General features: G+C 31.5%; 3 protein-coding genes and 1 pseudogene across 4 annotated transcripts; 1 reads left to right on the plus strand and 3 right to left on the minus strand.

Annotated features, from left to right (window-relative positions):
* Positions 1–1,975: 1,975 nt before the first annotated feature.
* LOC145162809 (LEM3 (ligand-effect modulator 3) family protein / CDC50 family protein) lies at positions 1,976–8,274 on the minus strand. The gene is made up of 10 exons (XM_079081842.1): positions 8,027–8,274; positions 7,794–7,896; positions 7,114–7,175; positions 6,675–6,749; positions 6,414–6,530; positions 5,868–5,938; positions 5,169–5,466; positions 3,400–3,689; positions 2,394–2,474; positions 1,976–2,261 (listed from the first exon to the last, which is right to left on the minus strand). Exons 2-9 carry the CDS (start codon positions 7,870–7,872, stop codon positions 2,420–2,422), a joined length of 1,047 nt encoding a protein of 348 aa, XP_078937968.1. The 5' UTR covers positions 7,873–7,896; positions 8,027–8,274; the 3' UTR covers positions 1,976–2,261; positions 2,394–2,419.
* A 2,523-nt stretch (positions 8,275–10,797) lies between these two features.
* On the plus strand, positions 10,798–12,440 carry LOC145162825 (prefoldin subunit 6). Its single transcript, XM_079081848.1, has 5 exons — positions 10,798–10,987; positions 11,087–11,157; positions 11,427–11,551; positions 11,746–11,806; positions 12,198–12,440. The coding sequence occupies exons 1-5, from the start codon at positions 10,906–10,908 to the stop codon at positions 12,252–12,254; spliced, it is 396 nt and encodes a 131-aa protein (XP_078937974.1). The 5' UTR covers positions 10,798–10,905; the 3' UTR covers positions 12,255–12,440.
* LOC145162821 (primase homolog protein-like) lies at positions 12,358–15,935 on the minus strand. Its single transcript, XM_079081846.1, has 13 exons — positions 15,655–15,935; positions 15,414–15,562; positions 15,079–15,134; positions 14,882–14,933; positions 14,709–14,810; positions 14,550–14,630; positions 14,383–14,466; positions 14,211–14,276; positions 13,983–14,099; positions 13,231–13,278; positions 13,027–13,112; positions 12,864–12,924; positions 12,358–12,785 (listed from the first exon to the last, which is right to left on the minus strand). The coding sequence occupies exons 1-13, from the start codon at positions 15,800–15,802 to the stop codon at positions 12,696–12,698; spliced, it is 1,140 nt and encodes a 379-aa protein (XP_078937972.1). The 5' UTR covers positions 15,803–15,935; the 3' UTR covers positions 12,358–12,695.
* A 1,442-nt stretch (positions 15,936–17,377) lies between these two features.
* LOC145162839 (uncharacterized) lies at positions 17,378–20,464 on the minus strand (annotated as a pseudogene). Its single transcript, XR_013739371.1, has 7 exons — positions 20,113–20,464; positions 19,585–19,732; positions 19,311–19,502; positions 19,096–19,224; positions 18,227–18,396; positions 17,927–18,056; positions 17,378–17,662 (listed from the first exon to the last, which is right to left on the minus strand). The product of XR_013739371.1 is annotated as an uncharacterized LOC145162839 (transcript).
* Between the last annotated feature and the right edge of the window lie 727 nt (positions 20,465–21,191).

The following is a 21,191-nucleotide window of genomic DNA, read 5'->3' on the forward strand; positions in this document are numbered from 1 at the left end:
GACTCGACATCGAAGTACGAACCACTTAAGTGCCTTGTAAATACATTAGATAACGAAGTCAGGAAGACCTTCGCTATTTACTAACGATTCCCAATTAAGACATTAACTAAGGTTCGTCATCTCACAACAAATATATACTCTACAGAGGAAGAAGAAGCTAAAAGCTATGGTTTTTAGTGGGAGAGGAAAAGAGAAAAAAACACTTAAAATAATAATTATTCCCTAACTAAATACAAAAATTGATATTATTTATTAATAATCATGTTCATGATAAATATACAAAATGTGTCAACGAGATAAATGTGTGAGCTTATAGGATCATACATTATTAGCAATATCACTCAATAATAATTTTTGGGCATATATATCCAATAGAGACAAAGTGGCTATTGGTGATATCCGTGTTCTTCATGTTCCAACTACCTCTTAGTAGGCTGTCATTTTCACCAAAGGACTTTCATCGTCATAATTTCTTGACTTTAGATACAGTCGGAACATTTGATCCCCTACCGCTACAATTGTTGGGGGATGATAGTGTATTATATTTGTGTATGTACTATGGTAGCCCATTAGTGTATACCTTCGTTAGTATAGGCCCAAGGTCTCATTTGTAATCTCTTCTAAATATACGCTTTCTATGTTAATGAGAATATTCATGGGAATTACACTTCGTTCGTAGCGAGATCAAGCATCACGTAGACATCAAGAGGTGTAGCGGTAGAATTGCCATTGTTTGTACCGATTGGACGACATCGCAAAGTACTTGTATTTTACAAATTGGAGTATCAAAAAGGGAAGTCCTGGGGTTGGTGACTTCCTGGGGTTGGTGTTTCAGGTGGAAGTCATGACTCACTAAAGGAATTGAACCGATGGAGCGCACAAATAGTGAACATGGTAATTCTTTGGGTTTGTTATCACTATGGGACACATAACTACAAATGTGGTTGAAATGTTATATGTGTGTTATGCGGTTGAAATGATATAAAGGATGCCACTTAAACTCATATATTTACTTATGTATTTTGCTTCCATTGCCGTTAAATGGTTTTGGTTGATTGGTTTTTAACGAACATAATGTTGTGGTTTGTTTTGATATGTTTGAAATGAACAAATAGTCTTTCGTTGTGTTTTCTGTTAAAATGTTTTAAACATAAATGAAAAAATCAGTAAAAAGCACGACCTTACAATGCGAGAAAAAGGATGTTTCATAACGTATAAGGAGATGGGGCATCGTTTTTTATAGAGGATTCAAGTAACCATGGTAGAGACTGAATTCTTGTATTTGTACAGAGGTTTCAATGTGAGTCTTTGTTATTCTTGTATTTGTGGTAGATTTGTCTAACAATTACAAAAAATAATAATAATAATAATAATAAATAAAATAAAACGTGGAAAAATAAATCATGGATTTAATGTTTTTTGGTGTGGGATTTTGATGGGTTTAAAGATTTTTAGGTCTAGAATTCAATGTGGCTGACAACCCCTTGAACTCTTTCTTAGTGTTTGTCCTGTATTTCCTTCCCCTTTTTTTAAACAAAAGTTATCTTTCTTCTAAAATATGTTTAAAATTTTCGTCCCTGTTTGTGTAATGCAAAAAAAAAAAAAAAAAAAAAAAAAAAAAAAATCAGTTGTTTATCGGATTTATGCACCTCTATTTTGGACATTACATCGTTTACACAATGCTTTCTTTAAGATATCATTTAGATTGTATATTTTAAATAGAAGTTGATATGAGTAGACAAGTTTACTAAAGTTGTTTTTAATGATAAGGATGATAAAGGCATTGAGGATAGGTCTTTGTCCCACCTTATTCCACTTTTTGGGTCAAAAAAAAAATTGTACTTTTTTTAATTTATCAACTCAACCTAGTTTAGTATATGTCAAACACAGTACAAGATCATTGTATTATGTTTTGTCTGTCCCATGTAACAAACAGAATGACCTAATCACAAGCAAAAACAATCCTACTATAACCTTAGCAAAATGATAACATCATAGCATAAACATGTTGCTTCCAACGTATTCAACAATACCACATTTAGCAACAAGAAGATAACAAAAGATACCACCACGATAAATGGAGAAACGTTTTAATTCCTTCATGTGGGGCCCATTGGTATATGTGGCTGCCTAGGTGGCATTAGCAAATCTCTTTACATAGGAGAAACAAAAGTCTCTTTGGAGAAAAAATTTTATAATTACATGCAGCAACTCAGATGTATCATCCGAGACAAGCAGCAATTTGTAAAAACTGTCATCATCTGTTGAATTAATATCAAGTCACATCATCAGTTACTAATTCAAGTGTGACATATATAAAAAGATTACAAAAAGGACACTAAAAATGTAAAAAATTTGAGTAAAGGGTTTCTTATAAGTAATTAATTAAATACCTTTTTTAAAATATGCAAACTAACTCTTAACTAGAAATATCCTTCCTGCCACCACTAACATACATCGTGTCCCCATATGGTCTGTCAAAAAGAAACAAAATAATAATAATAATAAATTTAATCAATTAAAAAGTCCTCAAAATATAGTAAAGGATTGTTTCTTTTTCTTTCCCATTATGCCCTCTACGGATAATAATGTTTGTCTAGATAAAGTATTACATACATAACATCTGTTTCTTTTCTACACCGTCTGAACAAGACTAAATTACCATTTTACCCTTACATTCCAAAACATAAAATTAACAATATTCATCAATCTTAATACATTAAGCCATGTATAACTATCAAGACTAAGTTGTTTCTTTCTAGACCGAATAAACCGTCTGAATGAGACTAAATGACCATTTTACCCTTACAAATTTCACAATATTCATCAATCTTAATACATTAAGCCATGTATAGCTATCAAGATTAAGTTGTTTCTTTTCTAGACCTAATAAACCGTCTGAATGAGACTAAATTACCATTTTACCCTTACAAATTTCACAATATTCATCAATCTTAATCCATTAAGCCACTTATAGCTATCAATAAACCGTCTAAATGAGACTAAATGACCATTTTACCCTTGCATTCCTAAAAACAATTTTCACTATATTGATCAATCTTAATACATTAAGCCATGTATAGCTATCAAGATTAAGTTGTTTCTTTTCTAGACAAAATAAACAGAATAAACTGTCTGAATGAGACTAAATTACCATTTGACCCTTACATTCCAAAAAGAAATCACAATATTGATCAATCTTAATACATTAAGACATGTATAGCTATCAAGATTAACTTGTTTCTTTTCTAGACCAAATAAACCGTCTGAACAAGACTAAATGACCATTTTACCCTTACATTCCCAAAAATAAAATTTCACAATACTAATCAATCTTAACACATTAAGCCATGTATAGATATCAAGATTAAGTCATAAAGGTCAAAAAGGTAAATTTACCTTGGGTTTTTTACATGAAGCAACAAGAAGATGAAGGCAATGAGTATGGAAGAAGAGCCAACAAAAATATAAGCCACCCCTAGAAAACTATTCTTTCCACCTAACCAACTTGATGTTGAAAGGACAAGAGTTTTTGTTCCACCAAAACTATAAGTATTATAGTTGTTTTTGAGGTGTACTATGATGATGTCATCTTCTTCTAGATCCTCTTCGATTCTTCCATAAAGCTTCCGGAAGCTTGGAAAAGCAGCAGTTCGCATCCACACAATAAGATCCTCTTGATCACTTAGCTTAATGATTTTAAGATTAAGAAAAAAGCACAAGAAATATATAAGGAATTAGTTTTTGAACAAAATAAAAAATGAATTTTAAAAAATGTGACACTCTCATTCATTTTGCCACATGTTATTTTATAGTTATTTTAAATTAAATTTTTTCCACATGTCATTTTATGGCTTTTTTTCCATTTTATTAATTTCCACATGGTATTTAAATGTAATAATAAACGGATATCAATTTCATTAATGCAACTTTCCTTCTAATTTCAAAATTCCTAAACTGAAGCCCAATTATGTTCTTTGTTTATTTATTTAAATTGTTTGTTAAAATTTAAAAGAGAAATAAGCACTTCAATTTCAGTAATTCAATATTTTTCTCACTTTCCTTATAAATTCAAGCTTCCTAAATGTTTAGACCTTAATATTTAATTTTTTTTTAAATAAATCTGTGTAGTACACATGTCTCACAACTAGTTTACCAATAATAGCAACATCCTTACATTTTCTTTAGGGTTAATCTCATAAAAAAACCTTATGTTTTGTGTTTTTTCCGGATTAAACCTCATCTTTATTTTTTTTCATGAAAAAGACCTTATATTTTTTCATTTTTTCCGAAAAAACACTCAACTGTCTTTTTTCCAAAAAAAAAAAAAAAAAAAAAAAAAAACCCTCAAACTTCTAAATGTTTCCAATAAAATCCTCAACTTTTTTAAAACCCTCACATTTTACAACCTTTTTTGGGGAAAAATGATTAAAAGGGCCAAATCGGAAAAAAAAATGCAAGGTCCTTTTCATGAAAAAAATAAAGTTGAAATTTAATCCAGAAAAGAAAAAAAAAACACAAAATATAAGGTCTTTTATGAGATTAACCCTTTTCTGAGTTTTCTTTACACATAAAAGCAACTTACTTACAATTCATTACTCAACAATAGCAATGAACTTACATTTCTTTACCAATAATAGCAACATGTAATAATAATAAATAAAATACAATATTCATAGAGACAACAAAAAAGGTAAGTTTATTGCTATTATCGATAAAGAACAAAATAATAAAGTAAAGAGTAAATTACATGAATGGTCCCTATGGTTTGGGGTAATTTGCGTGCTTGGTCCCTAACTTATTTTTTAACTCGGAAGGTCCCTACTGTTTGTTTTTGTTACGCGTTTGGTCCCTATCTTACCTAAAAAGACTATTTTTCCCTTGATTTTTTAATTTATTTAAATAAACACACCCTCAACCCCACCCTCCTCACCTTACCTTACCTACCTCACCATTTTTCCCTATTTAAATAATAGTCTTTTTAGGTAAGACAGGGACCAAGCGCGTAACAAAAACAAACAGTAGGGACCTTCCGAGTTAAAAAAAGAAGTTAAGGACCAAACACGCAAATTGCCACAAACCATAGGGACCATTCGTGTAATTTACTCTAAAGTAAATTTTCATATCAAAATTATTGTTTTGAAGAAATATTAAATTAGGACACTTACTGGGATAGTTGTATCAAGCTTTCCACCACCAATCAATGATCCATTTTGAAAATTGAATGGATAAACTTTGTTGCCAAATTTGTGTTCTCTATCACTCTTCCATGCAATATTTTTTCTTTCAATTTCCAATTTTTTTGTCCCACGTGAAAATGAAAATGTGTCGTTAAACAAACTCCATGCAATCAATCCACAAGGAACTATTGGAAGACCATTATCGAATGCTTGAGGTTCACATGAACTTGTTTTGTTGTATCCTAATCCATGTAGAAGTTGATCATCACTTTTACTTTTCACATACCTAAATTGAACACATGTTTTAATTAATATGATTATGCACAAATCTTTAAAAATAAATAACTATCAAACTTATATGCTTTAACAAATAAGGTTGTGTTTTGTGCACCACAGCTAGCTGATAAGCTAGCTTATTTTTCGAGCTTTTTTAAGTTGTCTTATTTGGCAAACTAAAAAGTAGCTTATAAGCTAGCTTTTTAAAAAGCTACTTAGAGTATAGCTTTTTAGGAGCTTTTTTAAAATTTTACAAATATACCCTTTAATTAATTATAGAAATACATTCTTTTAAATGCCCTTTTATGTTATTGTATCAGCTAGCTTTTCAGCTATCAGCTAGTTTTTCAGCTATCAGCTAGCTTTTCAACTAGTGCACCAAACATAGCCTAAATAAATAAAAGTACTAACCTTCTGTGATTTTGGTAAAAGTTATCAAGTTGATAATAGATGTAAATTGGAGCTTTCATATGTTTGTGTGCCTATATTGAAATTCAAAATGCATTTAAGTGAATAATGAGGTATGGATTTTGTACAAAAGTAATAATCAAAAAGTAGTCAATTAAAAACATGGTTAATCTCAAAAAAGACCTTACACTTTTGTGTTTTTTCCAGATTAAAACCTCAAATTTATTTTTTGCCTAAAAAAGACCTTGTATTTTTTTCATTTTTTCCGATCTGGCCCTTTTAGTCATTTTTTGTCAAAAAAAATTGTAAAATATGAGGGTTTTTTCAAGAAAACCTAAAAAAAGTTGAGGGTTTATTTGGAAGCATTTAGAAGGTTGGGGTTTTTTAAGATGAGGGCTTTTTCGGGAAAATGAAAAAATACAAGGTCTTTTTCAGGCAAAAAATAAATTTGAGGTTTAATCCGGGAAAAACACAAATTATATAAGGTCTTTTTTGAGATTAACCCTTAAAAATAAAATAAGGTATTAGACTATTAGACATTAGTAATACCTTTAGATACCTATGACAACTTTTTGAAACTGATGAATTCTTGATATAAGCTATCTTGTTGTTCTTGAAATTATCGGGTACACAATCAACATCATATCTGTCTACAATTTCATGAACCTAAAATACAAAATATCATTTAAGATTTTAAGTCCACTTTGAAAGACTTAATGATAAGAGAACTAATAAGTAGAAAGAATTGCAAATTCAAAAACAAGATAAACTGCTAAATCATTTATGAGAAAAGTGGGAATTGAACATTACACTTTGTGAAGCATGAAGAGAAATTAATCCAACAGGGATAAAAAGTACACCCATCATAAAGAATGTTGCAATGACCTGTAAAAAAAACAAGATTAAATTTATAAGTAAGGATTAAATGTGCATATATGCAACAAAGTGGTTTTTTAGAAAAGAATATACAACCATTTTTTCATTTTAGAACCAAAAACATGCAACAATGTTTCATTTTTTTACCAATTATACAGCAATGATTCATCTTTTTACCAACTTATGCAACCATGTTTCAACCAAAAAACAGGTTATCTGTAAAGTGTTGCATCTTTTGGTCCTGAAATTTTGTATATGAAACCATTTTGTTGCATGAATTAGGAAAAATGTGAAACAATGTTGCATAAATGTGCATTTAATTAACCCTTTTAAGTAATTTATAAATAGATGTGAAGTGTGTTTATGCACTCACCCATGCTGGTGTTAGAACAGGTTTACAAGCTGGGAGAGTTTGTTGTGTGAACTGATGTATAGCTGCAAAAAAGCACAAGTGAAAAACAATTATATGATATATTTATGAAGTCAAACCATTTAAGAAAAAAAAAGGTGTTAAATTTATTGACAACAAAGATAATGAACAGAATGTGAACTGATGTATAGCTGCAAAAAAGCATTCTCTTTTATCCAAAAAAAAAATCTCAGAAACTTTTATTTTACATAATGCTATGTAAACCTTGTATTATATCATATAAAGGAGTTGGGGTTGCATCTAATCACCTAAACATGCAAGCTTACGATATGAAAAGATGAAGCTTGAAAATCACATAATGAGGACAAAATTGCTGAAAAAAGAGAAACCCTAAAACGAAGGCTAACTTGCAAGATTCAAGAACAATCATAACGAGAACTAACGAAAATCAGATTTTTCACAATTTATGCTTACAATACATTTTAGTGTAAGAACTCTGAATTACAGCAACCAATTTCAAGTGAAATCTAGATTAGTACAGAAATCATTTCGATTACAAACTTTTATCTCTTGACCCTTTCAAAAACTAAACAAATTTAAGAAGTCGAAAATAACCCATTTGGCATCAAATGCGATTTTCTCTCTCGAGAAGAAAGGGGATCAAATGATACAAAAGGAATTACCTTTAGACCGGCCACGAAGAACGGGCGTTTGCTGATTATCAGTGTCAACTGCTGACGTAGCTCCTGCATCTACATCCATGTTGATCAATTGAGTCCCAAAATCCTATTTGATTTACAGATAATCAAAAACATAAACACGCACTTGGTCATTTGACTTCACCAAAATTTTAAAAAACCACTCCTAATTTGAAAAGTTTTGAAGTCAATCGACCCGAATCAATAAATGATCGTACCTGTGATCTGAGAAAACGTGTGAAGATTTGAAGGAGAAATACATGGAGAAGCAGAGATAAATATGAAGGAATCTGAAGTGGAGTGGTTATTAGGGATTAATAAGTTTGATTTCTTTCGCAAAAGGACATAGACATAGATACATATACGCTTTTATCGCGTGACGAAGGTAGGGGAGAGGGAGGAGAACTGCCCTTTTGGATTTGGAATGTCGCTGTTGTCTGAGTTCTACTTTTGTTTTAATATCAGAATGCCTCTCGGAATATTCCTTTATCATTTTGGATCATAGGACAAAAATACCAAAATGGAGCTATGTAGTTCAAGAAATGACAATTTTTTAATAATTGTGTATTTCTTGGAAATGTTGTTCTATAATTTCTCAATATTGTTTTATCATTAGTTTTTTCAATCAAAAAGGGAGTTTCTATACACAACCATATTCGGTGGTGTCAGGGGTGAACACAGTAATGATATCAATTATATTTTTCACTTAATATAAACCAGTTGTTGGACGTATTTTTTTTAGTAGGTACACTTTAATACAAAAAAAATTACATTTTTTTACACTTATAAGTTGAAATCGAGTAGCTGTCTGGAACCCCTAGATCCGTCACAGTTAACGGCGCTGAATTTGACATCTATGGCCGATGTCGATGTCAAATCCATTTTTTGTGTATGGTGTTGTGTCGTTCATTTTCCGTAAGTTTTTCTTATAATGGTAATATTAAATATAATAATAGAGAAATAACATGAGACAACTCAACTTCACAACTAAGAAATTAAGCTAGGCATCGAATGTAGTATAGAAAATTTGTTGGTTCGAATTATCCTAACGTAGGAGTTGAAAATTATTTTTTTTAAATAAAACGAGACTTAGTATGAATGGAGAATTATTATATATATATATATATATATATATATATATATATATATATATTAAAGTTGTGGAAGAAAGGAATAGTAAACTTGGGATACTTTGTCCAAGTTTGGTCTCATGATTTACATATCCGGTCCATGTACTTCTTTAATTAATTTATTCATGTCCTTTTGTTTGTGTTCCATTCAACTTCCCATTTTTTTGGTAGAATTGGTCCCTGTATTATTGTTGGAAGTTAGGAATACCAAATTTGGATGTTTTTTGGCAACTTTGGTCATTATTGTTTACCCATTTTGACACTTTTGATCCTTGCAATCAATATTTTTACACTTTTTTGGAACCTTTTAATATTTAAAGTTTGGCCACAAAACTTTAACGGTTTGACAACTTTGATCCCTTTTCTAAAAAGTTGCTAATTCCTACCCCTTTAATTCTTTAGCCATTTTCACACTTTTGGTCCTTGCAGTCAAAACTTTTACATTTTTTGTCTGGGGCAAAGCCCGGACTTTTCATCCTTGCACTTTCTATGTCTGTCATATTTATCAATTCGGAAACAACATTGAAAGCTTCTGGCCCCAGCGTAACGGGGTAACCTTTCTAGTTAAACATTAAAGTGAAGTGGTCGGATGAATCGGATAATGTGGTTTATTGGGTTTAAGCACCCACATAGGTTGGAGGAGGAAAAAGAAGTGAGTTTATAAGTACGAAGGTTTCGAAGCGTTGTCAGACTTATAGCATCAATACTCTCTTTTGTATGCACAGAGGGGTGCAATTATAAACAAAAATGGTTTGGGTCGCTGAACTTGTAAGCGAGCGCACGTCCTATGGACACGAATGCGTCACCGACGACCATAAAAGTTGATGGACTACAAACCAAAAATGAATCGGTTAAATAAATTTGTGGATGCTCGCGTCCTGGCACAAATGCCCCATCAACCAACCAAGTTCATAGACTATAAAACTTGCATTCAACATAGATTCTCGGTTTTGATTCGTGATCTATGAATGCCATCAATTATTCTTTGATACATAATTGATGTAAATTGTGTCACATCTCATATATGATTAGAGTTCACGATGACGTGGGTCTTGCATGACCTACAAGGTCTTCTACAACTTATCATCTCAATTAAGTTATGATACCAACTGATGTAAAAGCTATGAAGGAACAAAAATGACCATGAACGAAGAGGTGCATTCTCAAGAACATACAAAAGAAAATTTTTATTCTTTAAAAATTTAATCTCTAATTCTTATAAATGTTTTCAAACTCATAAATCCACTCTCAATAATTTAAAGACAACTTAACCTATTTATATAATATGATTCCTATGTAACAAGAAAAAAAGACCAACTAAAGAAAACCCGAAAAACAACATAAAAATCACATATTTCTACTCAAGAGACATAGCCAAACATGCCCACTTGACAATAATTGACCGGCCGTCTCATCGACCTTGACCGAACTTATAGGCTCTTTGGTTATATCCATATAATCGACCAACATACAATAAGTCATACCATGTGTGTTCAAAAGACCACTTTGTTTGACCTCTGATCGTACATCGGTTTGGCTGATTCATCATTTGTTGGCCGTCTTTTATTTTCTATGTTGTTCTTATTATTATAATGTATTTATAATATTTAAAAAAAATATTATAGTATAATCAAATATATTTTTAAAAAAAAAATACCAATACTATAACATCATAAAAAAGAAAATTAAATGTACATTGTAGTTATGTAATTGTGTAATACACAAATGAATAGTCAAATAGATATGCGTTGATATTTTTCTGTATTTAGCCCATTAAACCCATTGCCTGTCCAGGCCCATCATCAATGCAGCCGATCCGTTTTAGCGAGTTCGCCATGGCCATGAATCATGATGCCCAATTCCTCCATTAAAATTAAACCCAGGTCTTTCACGCCTCTTCAGTCTTCTCCTCCTTCCCCCATCTATCCTCGTCTCCAAGCTTACAACACTCCGAGTTAGACTCACTAATGGCTTCGTCATCGACTGCCGCGCGAGAACTACAGAAAGAGTTGGAGGGGAAAGCCAATGATCTCAGCAAAATCCAAAAGGGCAAGTCATGACTCTATCATCTCCTGCGATTCATCAACCTAACATCTATTACTGAATGAATCATAATATTTTGATTTTTGGTTTGTCTACATCCTACAGATATATCGAAGAACCACCAAGTTAGAAAGAAGTACACCATCCAGCTTGGTGAAAATGAACTTGTCCTCAAGGTCCCCCTCTTTCCCATTATTCCCCTTTACTTTTTTTCAAAAACTGGTTTCCTTTCTTTTCTAAGGATCTATTTTAGTTTTAGCAATTGACTCTATTGCGATGCCATGTTGAGATCAAGAATCGGAATATGGACTTTTTGGGTGAAAAAAGAGTAGCTTTAGATATCTGAAGCTTCATTTTACTATCATTTTATCACTGTGATTTGTGAAAGTAATAATCTTGTTTGATAGCTGTATTCAGATTTAATGGAACTCTTTTTTGTTTATAGGAATTGGATTTGTTGAATGAGGATGCAAATGTGTACAAATTAATCGGACCAGTGCTTGTAAAGCAGGATCTTGCTGAAGCAAATGCAAATGTTCGCAAGAGGATTGAATATATTTCAGCTGAATTGTAAGTTTACTCTCTGTTTAAATATCATTCTAAGCTATTATATATATGTTTGTATAACTAATTTCCCTATTAAGTCATTATTAAGTCAAAAAGAAACACTCATATCATATATAGCTTACTAGAATAAGTCTTGTCCTTCTTAAGCTCATATCATAGCCTCAAATATGACATTTCTACATGATTCTTGAAAACAGGAAACGTTTGGATTCAACTCTTCAGGATATGGAGGAAAAGCAAAATAGCAAGAAAGAAGCTGTTAGTGACCTTTTCTCTCTTCATCTTGTTATATATTTTTTCAGTTTTGTTTGTGGCATTTGATGTCTATAAAAAGAGATATTGTTGGTGATTGTATGTAGAAAAACTGTTAAATGTGCATAAAAACAACAAATTAGATAAGGGCCTTTATAAAACATTTCACAAAGATGGTGGTAAATTAGTAAATTTCTAAGAAAACCTTGTAAAAGTGGTTAAATAAAGTTAGTGAAAATGTGATGTGGCATAGAAAAAAAGCTTTACAAAATGGAGTTACAAATTTATCACCATTACCTCATGAGTTTTTATAATTTAGATGATGAAGCTCATAAATAATATCACAATAGTTATCTAAGAATTGACAAAAAGTTTTTTACTTTTTTACTTTTTACAGATTTATAAGTTACAGCAAAGGATTCAATCTCTTCAAGCTGGAAAAGCGAAGGCTTAATTTGCATTATGACAACAAGTGTGCACGTGATTGAAATTTGTTTCATCTTTGTTATCATGTAAAATCTAGAAAATGTTGCATGTAGTTTGAGATTTTCATAGGGTTTTTGCATAATTATATTTGGATTTGTGATTGTGATTTTCACCACAATGTTATATTTTCCATTTTCTTAAATCATTTTTATAATTTCGTTCTTTTGTTCTTAATATATTTATTTTCAATTTGGATCAACAATCTATTGGGTAGTAAATCAATAAAATGGTAAAAATACGTTGTACTTTTCTATAAATTTTCCAAAAGTAAAACATTTTTAATTTTTAATGCAATATAAACTGAATAATCCAACTACATTTTCTACCTAGATTCAAAATTCAATTGCATTCAGCAACCTTCACTTTCCAAAAATAGCAAAATATTCAACAAATGAGCTGATTATTTTGTTTATAAAACCGCATAATTTTTTTGTTCTTCGTATAACTTGGCATTTTCCACAATGTGTCTCAATGCTTCTGCCCCCAAATGCACAAGAACCTATGTAACAAACCATATTAATTAATTACTATGGAAAAAGACGATTTTAACCTTTACTGAGAAAAAGACGATTTTAACCTCATTTGCATCCTTGTAATGTGTGACCTCATCTTTCTTTGGCCAAGTTACAACCCAACATCTGAAAAATAATTGTAAAAAAAGTTGGTTTTTTTCCAAACACCATTAAATAACAATATATTTTCATTTATTTATTTAATATTATTTAAAAAAAAAAAAAAACCTTTGTTTTCCAAGACGACATGAAAGCTCTTCAGCTAAGGCTTGACCAGGTCCATCACCATCTGTAGCCAATATAATTCGAGATGCCTACAATAAATAAATATATAATAAAAATAAAAATTCTCATTTTTTATTTTTTTTATCAGCATTGACTTTGACTAACATAAATGAATATTAAAAATAATAATAATAATAAATTACACACCTTATCAAGACACCCGTTGCAATCCGATAGGTATTTAAATCTAGCCTCCTGATTATACAAATGATTTAATACTAACAAACAATTTAATATATTAATTGAGTGGTCGTTTTATTTTTATTAAAAAATAAATATACTTTTTTGGGTTAAATGCAATAAATAGCAATGTACTTTTATGCATACATTTATTGCAGCATCCTACTTTCATTTCTTCTGTATTTTGAAAAAGGGAAATTGTCAGAAAAGTCCTAATATTTTCGGAAAAATTTCACTTTAGTCCTAATTTTCTTTTTAACAGAAAAGTCTCAATTATTTGATTTTACACGATAATGTCATTTCCTGTTAAAAGGGAAAAAAGGATTTTTTTGTTAATTTGAGCCAAAATAAAATAATCGAGACTTTTATGTTCAAAAAAAAAATTGAGACTAAAATGAAACTTTTCCTAAAATTTTGAGACTTTTCCGACACTTTCCTTTTGAAAAATCTACCAAATTTCATCTCTATAATAAGTTTCTTTCATTTTTTTTAAATACACTGATAATTTGGTACCGGTAAATTACACGAATGGTCCCTGTGGTTTGGGGTAATTTGCATGTTTGGTCCCTAACTTATTTTTTTTAACTATATAGTTTGGTTTTGTTTTGCCTTAAGTCCCAATCAAATCTGAAATTACTATACCACCCTTGATTGTTTCTTTTTCGATTTAGTTATTATTTATATTTCAAAAAAGGAGAAATAAATGCATTAAATTAAACCTGTTTTTTAGAGGGTGATGCTTTTATTGACACGTGTTGTGGTGCTCCATCAGGAACACTAACACAATTTATAATTCCAGCTTCTTCCATTGAAAGCTTATCAATTTCACCTTCAACCTACTATCACCATTAAATTATATTCATTATTCATCACACATATATTACATTATATATACATTAAACTATTAAAGTAATAGATCTAAAATTTATTAAAAAAATTATTATTACTATAACAATGTCATGTCCTTCCTTTATGCCATCAAGTCCATACAATATCCTTTCTCCATGCTTCGCCTGAATTTTATAACAAAACCTCATTATTCATATATTTTTATATATAAAAAGAAAATGATAATGATATTGAATATATATATTTATTAATTAAAAGTTTAAAACCAACCTGCCAAAACTTTCTGCTTGTTATGCTGCGAAATTTACAGTTGACAAGTTCACCATTTCTTCTATATGTATAAGCTATCACATTCTGTTTATACAAATAAAGAAATGTTCTTCAGAAAATGTAGTAAATTTAAGGGAATTCAACATACTTATATTATAGTATTATACCTTATCATCAATCATTTGCATAACAGCATTTTTCTTCAAAATCTCTTCTGATATTTTTCGTGTAGCAAAGTATTCAATCAACTGAAACATATAAAAAAAAAAAAAATCATTGTGTGTGTGTGTGAGAGAGAGAACAAATTATAAATTATTGTGAAGTACCTCAACACCAAGTGGCTCTAAACGCAAGGTCTCTTCACTTGGTTTTTTGGGAACATTGACTTTGTTGACTTCTTCTTGTATAGGACCCACATCTGCCAAAACCTGCAATAGGATTAATTACATGACAAATAATTTAATAAAAAAGTGGAGAAACATAATTCAAGTGTACATACATGACCAGAGTATCCACATTCAAAATTAAAGCATCTCCATATTGCAACTTTCCTGAATACAAAGAGGAAAAATAAGTTATTCATGAAGTTTGAGTGGATATATAATCATGGAATCAAATAATCTCAGATTCTTTTTGAATTAAATGAAGAAAGAAGTCAAGAACAACTTTAAATGAACTAAAGACATAAGAAGTTACTCATTTTGGTTTTTATGGAATGAAAGAGTCCTCCCTTTGGATTGCCCACCTTTGCACTGTTTCAACAGAAGGTTAAATTAATTAAGCAAAAATTTGCAAACAAATTCGATAACTATTACTTCATCTCTTCAACATTAGGGTTACTTATAGCATCTTCAAAGTTCAAATCAAAGTCACCATTTTTGGGATTAATAAACATGTCTCATCCCACTCCATATTTTCCTCAAAATTGATGCATATATTTAACTTCAAAACCAAAAGGTTTCGAGGTATGATGTAAAATATCAAAGTAATTGAGAAAAAAAAAAAAACCTAACAAATCAAGATATTCATACCAGTGGACAAATTAGGAGAGTGTATTGGCCAGGGGTACAGGAATCGAAATTTATCCCAATCTGCTCAACCTTTAGCTTCAAAGCTTTATTTCCTCGCCCAACTTCATAAACACCATGTGCTTCCTCCTCTTCGTTAAGTTTTGCCAAAACTGAAACAAAATGGCATACGATTAAGCAAATGAAATCGAAGTTAGAATAGAATACGAAACCATTGAAGAATAAGGAAGAAGTAAATCAAAACCTGAAGATTTTGGAGGAAGTTGACGACGCAGAGAGAGGAGCTTGAAACGTGGAAGCAAAAAAACGAGATGTGCTTGAAATCGGTGGAGACGAGGCTCGGAAATTGTTGTTTGAATTGATCGGAATAAGCCTTGATGCAGGGAAATCATTTCTTCACCAAGGACGAATGCTGGATGATCTTCACCTTCTGTCTGTCACTCGAAACCGAAGATAAGGAGCATTAGTTTAGCGGGAATACCATTCTCGAGTTTTGGGGAAGTGAAAGGAAAGCGAGTGGTATTTTTTAGAAAAAAAATTTAAAAGATAAGACTAATCGGGAGAAGATTTAATTTTCATTAACACAAAATTGCAAAAATGGTTTTTGTTGACCTAAAAAATACGTGGTTTAAAAAAAAAAAAAAAAAAAATTGTATATAAAGAGTTTAATTTTGGATATTTTGTGTGGTTTTTGTCTATTTTATTGATATTTTTTTATGGTTTCTGGTCCATATCCAACATAAAATGACGAATATATCTCTAAAATAGTTATTTTAAATTTCCTTTATTTATTTTTATATTTTTTTAACTTAAAAAAAAAACGAAAAATAAATCCAACCCCAATCCCTTCTTGAGTCATCTTCTCTGATCCTAAAACTCATAGTCTTCAGACTTCATCATCTCCTGATGTGTAGTTGGTAATGAAGGGTAAATCAATTTTCCCTAAACTAGAACCTAAGGATTACGCTGAATGAGTACTCGATAATGGTGGACTAAAAGTCGAGTTTGGTTGCGGCGATGATGGTAAGAGGAAACATAAAACTAACCTTAAGTGTATCACTAAAAATATTCAAAATTGGACCACTGATGAACCACCAAATGTTTTTGGACCAAAATCACAGTTTTTTGACAACCACATCAACCATTTTTACAATTTTGTATTTCATTAATTTATGGGGTTTCTTAGCTATTAACTAAAATGATAATATCAACATTTTTGTTACTAAAAAAACAAATAAAGTAATCTAATTACTCCCCAAGAAATAGGAAAAAATAGTCTAATTACAAAATAATCATCAATTTCACATCTGCAAAATGATGATGTCATCATAGAAATGTTGATGAGTCAACCAAAACAAGTTTGTTTTTTGTGAAGAAAAAAAAAACATTTTTCTACGATTTCATAAAAAACAAGTTTTTGTGTTTGAAATCTTCAAAAACCAACAAAAGAAAGTTTGATATTGTAGCTTTGACATGAGAAAATGAAAAAATAAATAAATAAAAGGAGTTTTTCACTATTTTAGAGAATTTCTCGGATGAACTCATGAGTTGTTTTTTATACATGATAGATTAGTCCTTTTCATTCATGGATAATTTTAAGTTGCTTATTGGCATTATCTTGCTCACTAAACAAATAAAAAACAACTCATGAATTCATGGATGTTTTAGTAAATCACAAGGAGATCACACCATATGTTTCAACATATGTTTAGATGTTAAAACATATGTTATGATCTCCTTATGATTTACTAAAACATCCCATTTGTTAGCTAAGCCATGGCACCAAATTTGTTAGCTATATTGTTGGGAGATGTACTAAGGTTTGGCGAACATGCAAAATCTCTCTTGTTTCATTGTGCAATAGTGATGAAGTTATTGTGTATGTGGCTTCATTCAACTACATTTCCATAAAACTTATCCTTAAAAAAACATTTTTTTTCACAAGCACGATGATGGAGAAGTAAAGAGACAACAATCGGAACTAATATCAATTAACAGTAGTATATAAGCATAAAAAATAACAACAAAATCTACGCAAATTTGGTCATCAAATACTATACAAAAAAAAAGGTACCATTACCACATAATAGATACAACAATGAGGTGGTTTAAGATGTGTATATATGTATACTTTAATTCAATTAAAATTTAATAAACTCGTTAAAATATTGTGATCATATAACCCCATTCCTCTCCTTTTCCTTCATGTAGAAATTGCACCCCAGTAAAGCCGCCCCAACTGCAGGTTCTACCTGCATAAGAGAACATAACAAGTTATATTGTGTTTGACACGCATTGAACTAAATACTAGTCTTTGTGAAAAGACGTAAATGCCCCTACATCAAGTATCCCTTATTTGACCAAACATGACTTATGAGTTATGACATTAAGTCGAATTTCTTGACATGTGATGCAAGGAAGCAACAGTTGTAGCTACGAGAATAAGAGCTTCCTATAACAAGTGAAATGACGGTTTTGCCCTTGTGACACAAAATGAAATAGAGAAGAGAAGTGACCTTTGGTAGAACAGGGAAAGCACCAGGGTAGGTCTTGATAAGACGGTCAACAACCTTTTGACCGATATCCCAATTTTTGTTAGGTATGAGGACCCCACCACTAACACAACTGGAAATTCACCACTCCCATCTGCACCCAATCATTAATTTTTCTAAATAAAAGGGTTTTTTACATTTCAGAAAAAACAACCATTTTTATTGATTTAGCCACTGAAGTATTAGTTTTTTTTATATTGATTTAGTGAATGGAGTGTTATTATAATAATTTAAAAAATAATAATAATAAAGTCATACTCATACCTTGACCACAGAGACCAAGCCTGTGAACAACTGCTTTGACAGTTAGAGACAATTCTTCCACGGCATCATTTAATATCTGATTTGCCACGTCATCACCATCTTCTGCACATGTCACCACTACTGGAACTAGTGCTGCAATGCGGGCCCAAGATGGATCTGCATAGGTCCACCTTGTCACAACACAACACAACACAACCACCACTTGTCAATCAAATCTTTATCTTTTTCCCCGGTCACAATCACAGTAGACAGTTGACAGTTGACAGTTGACAGTCGACACAGAAAATGACAGAGTGTCATATGAGTATTATGGGCAAAGAAAGCCTTGTCACATCTTTATCTTTTTCCCCACTGACAGTGACAGCAAACAGTAGACAGTGACATAGACAGTGGACAGTTGACATTAACATTGACACAGACAGTGACAGACTGTCATATGAGTATTATGGGCCAAGAAAGCCTTGTCTCATCTTTATCTTTTTCCCCACTGACAGTGACAGCAGACAGTGATAGACTTCGATAGTGACACAGACAGAGGACAGTAGACAGTTGACAGTGACAGTGACAGTGACAGTGACAATGGCAGACTGTCATATGAGTATTATGGGCCAAGAAAGCGTTGTCAAATCTTTAACTTTCTCCCCGCTGACAGTAGACAATAGACGGTAGACTGTGGACAGACAGTCATATGAGTATTATGGGCCAAGATGGATACTCGAGTGAAAAGATAATGAATTATGATTTAATACTCGAGATTGATATGATTGATTTACTTTGTGATCTTTGTAAGAAATGTTAGCTAGAAGAAAAAAAAATATAATTTAATGGTTTGAAAAACTAGTTACAAGGTTTTCATGAGTGAGATATACCCAATGAGTTCATCTGGAGAAGAAAGGTTGAGTGATTTCAAGATAGAATCTGTAAGCATTGTGTGAGGACCTCTGCCATCATGAGCTCTAATAACAGATGTCAATGCTTGAGCAGCAATTCCATAACCACTGTACATAACAACTCTCATTCATCACAACATGAAATATTGAAAGATTCAAATCAGATATGAAAGAGAAGAAACACAGAAGATTACCTGCCCCAATCACCCAAAACGGGCCCACCACCAGCTGCCCGAGCCTCCTTCCCATCTTCAGAAAAGCCATAAGCAATACTCCCTGTTCCTGCAATCAAAACACATCCATGAAGTTTCCCCATGGATCCACTTGCAAGAGCTGCTACTGCATCATTCTGAACATAAAGCTTCACATGCCTTGGAAATATCTCTCTGCATCATACAGAGGAAGAAAAGAAAACAAGAGATGGATTTAGTGGATTAAGAGTGTCAAGGAACTAAAGATCATTCAAACCTCAGCCAATTTAGTATCCTTTCTTGATCATTTGGATGATTGACACCTGATACGCCTAAACAAACAGCTTGAACAGCGGATTTCTTTGAGCCTGAGGTTGAAAGGGCTTCCATCATCACCTGTCCCAATGTATCTCGGGCTAAGGTCTCTGTAACAGTGAATGCAGATAACACAGGAAAAAACAATGTTAAATTCCATAAATGAAGTATGTTTGTTGCTTATGGTGTTGCATTCTAACTAAATGCAAGTGGAATTCAATACTTAAAAAAAAACGAAGTATTAAACCCTAGACACTAGAAACTGAGAATTGCCACTTTCAACGGACAATCAAACACCTAAAAGTAGAAAAGTAACTCTAAAATGTTTGAATTCCGTATTAATCTTAACGAATTGAAAGGCAAGTTAATTGTTCAGAAGTGAGAGAGAACGTATGATAATGGAGTTAAATCAAAGAAAAATGACGAAAAATTAGCATATACATAAGATCGACAATCACGAAAAGTGCGATTAGTAAGGAAATTGGGGTACCTCCGACGCTGTTGTGATTGGAGCAACCAGCAATGGCGCGACCAAGAACAGGAAGGGGATCAGGAAGATGATTGTGGGAATTGGAAATAGGAAGAAGAGGCATACAAACACATATGGTGGATGTGGTGCCGCCATCGACGCCCAAGACTACTGGTTCTTCTTCGTTGCATTCCGAACCCAGATGAAGATCAAAACGATCAATCGAAACTTCACCATTTTGGATGTTGTTGGTTGTTGACATTTGTATTTCGCCAATGTTTGGATGATGGGGTTGACTCTGTCCACGGAAGAGATGATCGGAGTGCCCACTCTATTCATTTCGACTTTGCCGCCCAAGATTCACAATTTGGTATATGCATTCTTTACCTAATCCAATAATTATATATATCAAATTCCAAACATTCATCAAATAATTTTTCTGGAAAATTACTACGGTTTAAATATTATATATTAATTCTGTTTAATAAAATTTATCCAAATTTAATAATTTTTTGTATGTCCACTACTTTTAATATGCTATGACTTCTTATATAGACCAGATGTGAGACCCGTGTATTACACGGTTTTATTAAAAATAAAAATTTAATATCAATATATAAATATGAAATATTTTATAATGTAATATTTTACATAACAAAATGTAATCTTCTAAAAATTTGCAAAAGAAATTAAATCGTTTGAAGTATTTATGAGAATTTATTACCCAATTAATAGGATAATTTTATTTCTTTATAGAACCATTACAATTTTATGGAATTTTATTTTAAGAAATCGGAAATCCCTAAAAAATGACAAGTGTAAAATAAAATTTCTAAAATTCTCACAAAATGACAAGTATCAAAATGAAAGAGAATATGACATGTGGCAAAAAAAACCTTCATTTATTAAGGAGGATTAATTGTTAAGATAAAAAATTCAATGATTTTAGTAGAACATTTAGGGTCAAAAGTTTACGAGAAAGGAAAAAAAAAACTACCACGACCACTTTAAATGATGATAATACGTTTAAAAGTAGTCTTTGGGCTGCTCTCAGACCAAGTATTTGACATAATGATTTTTTGGAGAGAAAGTTTGATTTA

The sequence above is a fragment of the Lactuca virosa genome, chromosome 1 (assembly GCF_052849685.1).
Source record: "Lactuca virosa cultivar CGN04683 chromosome 1, Lactuca_virosa_CGN04683_v6, whole genome shotgun sequence".
In the NCBI taxonomy this organism is placed as follows: domain Eukaryota; kingdom Viridiplantae; phylum Streptophyta; class Magnoliopsida; order Asterales; family Asteraceae; genus Lactuca; species Lactuca virosa.

Coding starts and splice junctions, on each gene's coding strand:
- LOC145162809 (XM_079081842.1), bottom strand. CDS start 7,872: ATGGATGTAGATGCAGGAGCTACGTCAGCAGTTGACACTGATAATCAG. Junction 7,176..7,793: donor TCTTCGTGGCCGGTCTAAAG/GTAATTCCTTTT, acceptor GCTTTTTTGCAG/CTATACATCAGTTCACACAA. Junction 6,531..6,674: donor CTCTTCATGCTTCACAAAGT/GTAATGTTCAAT, acceptor TTTGTATTTTAG/GTTCATGAAATTGTAGACAG.
- LOC145162825 (XM_079081848.1), top strand. CDS start 10,906: ATGGCTTCGTCATCGACTGCCGCGCGAGAACTACAGAAAGAGTTGGAG. Junction 10,988..11,086: donor TCTCAGCAAAATCCAAAAGG/GCAAGTCATGAC, acceptor TACATCCTACAG/ATATATCGAAGAACCACCAA. Junction 11,158..11,426: donor AAAATGAACTTGTCCTCAAG/GTCCCCCTCTTT, acceptor TTTTGTTTATAG/GAATTGGATTTGTTGAATGA.
- LOC145162821 (XM_079081846.1), bottom strand. CDS start 15,802: ATGATTTCCCTGCATCAAGGCTTATTCCGATCAATTCAAACAACAATT. Junction 14,467..14,549: donor TGCAAATGATTGATGATAAG/GTATAATACTAT, acceptor TTGTATAAACAG/AATGTGATAGCTTATACATA. Junction 14,100..14,210: donor AAGGACATGACATTGTTATA/GTAATAATAATT, acceptor TGGTGATAGTAG/GTTGAAGGTGAAATTGATAA.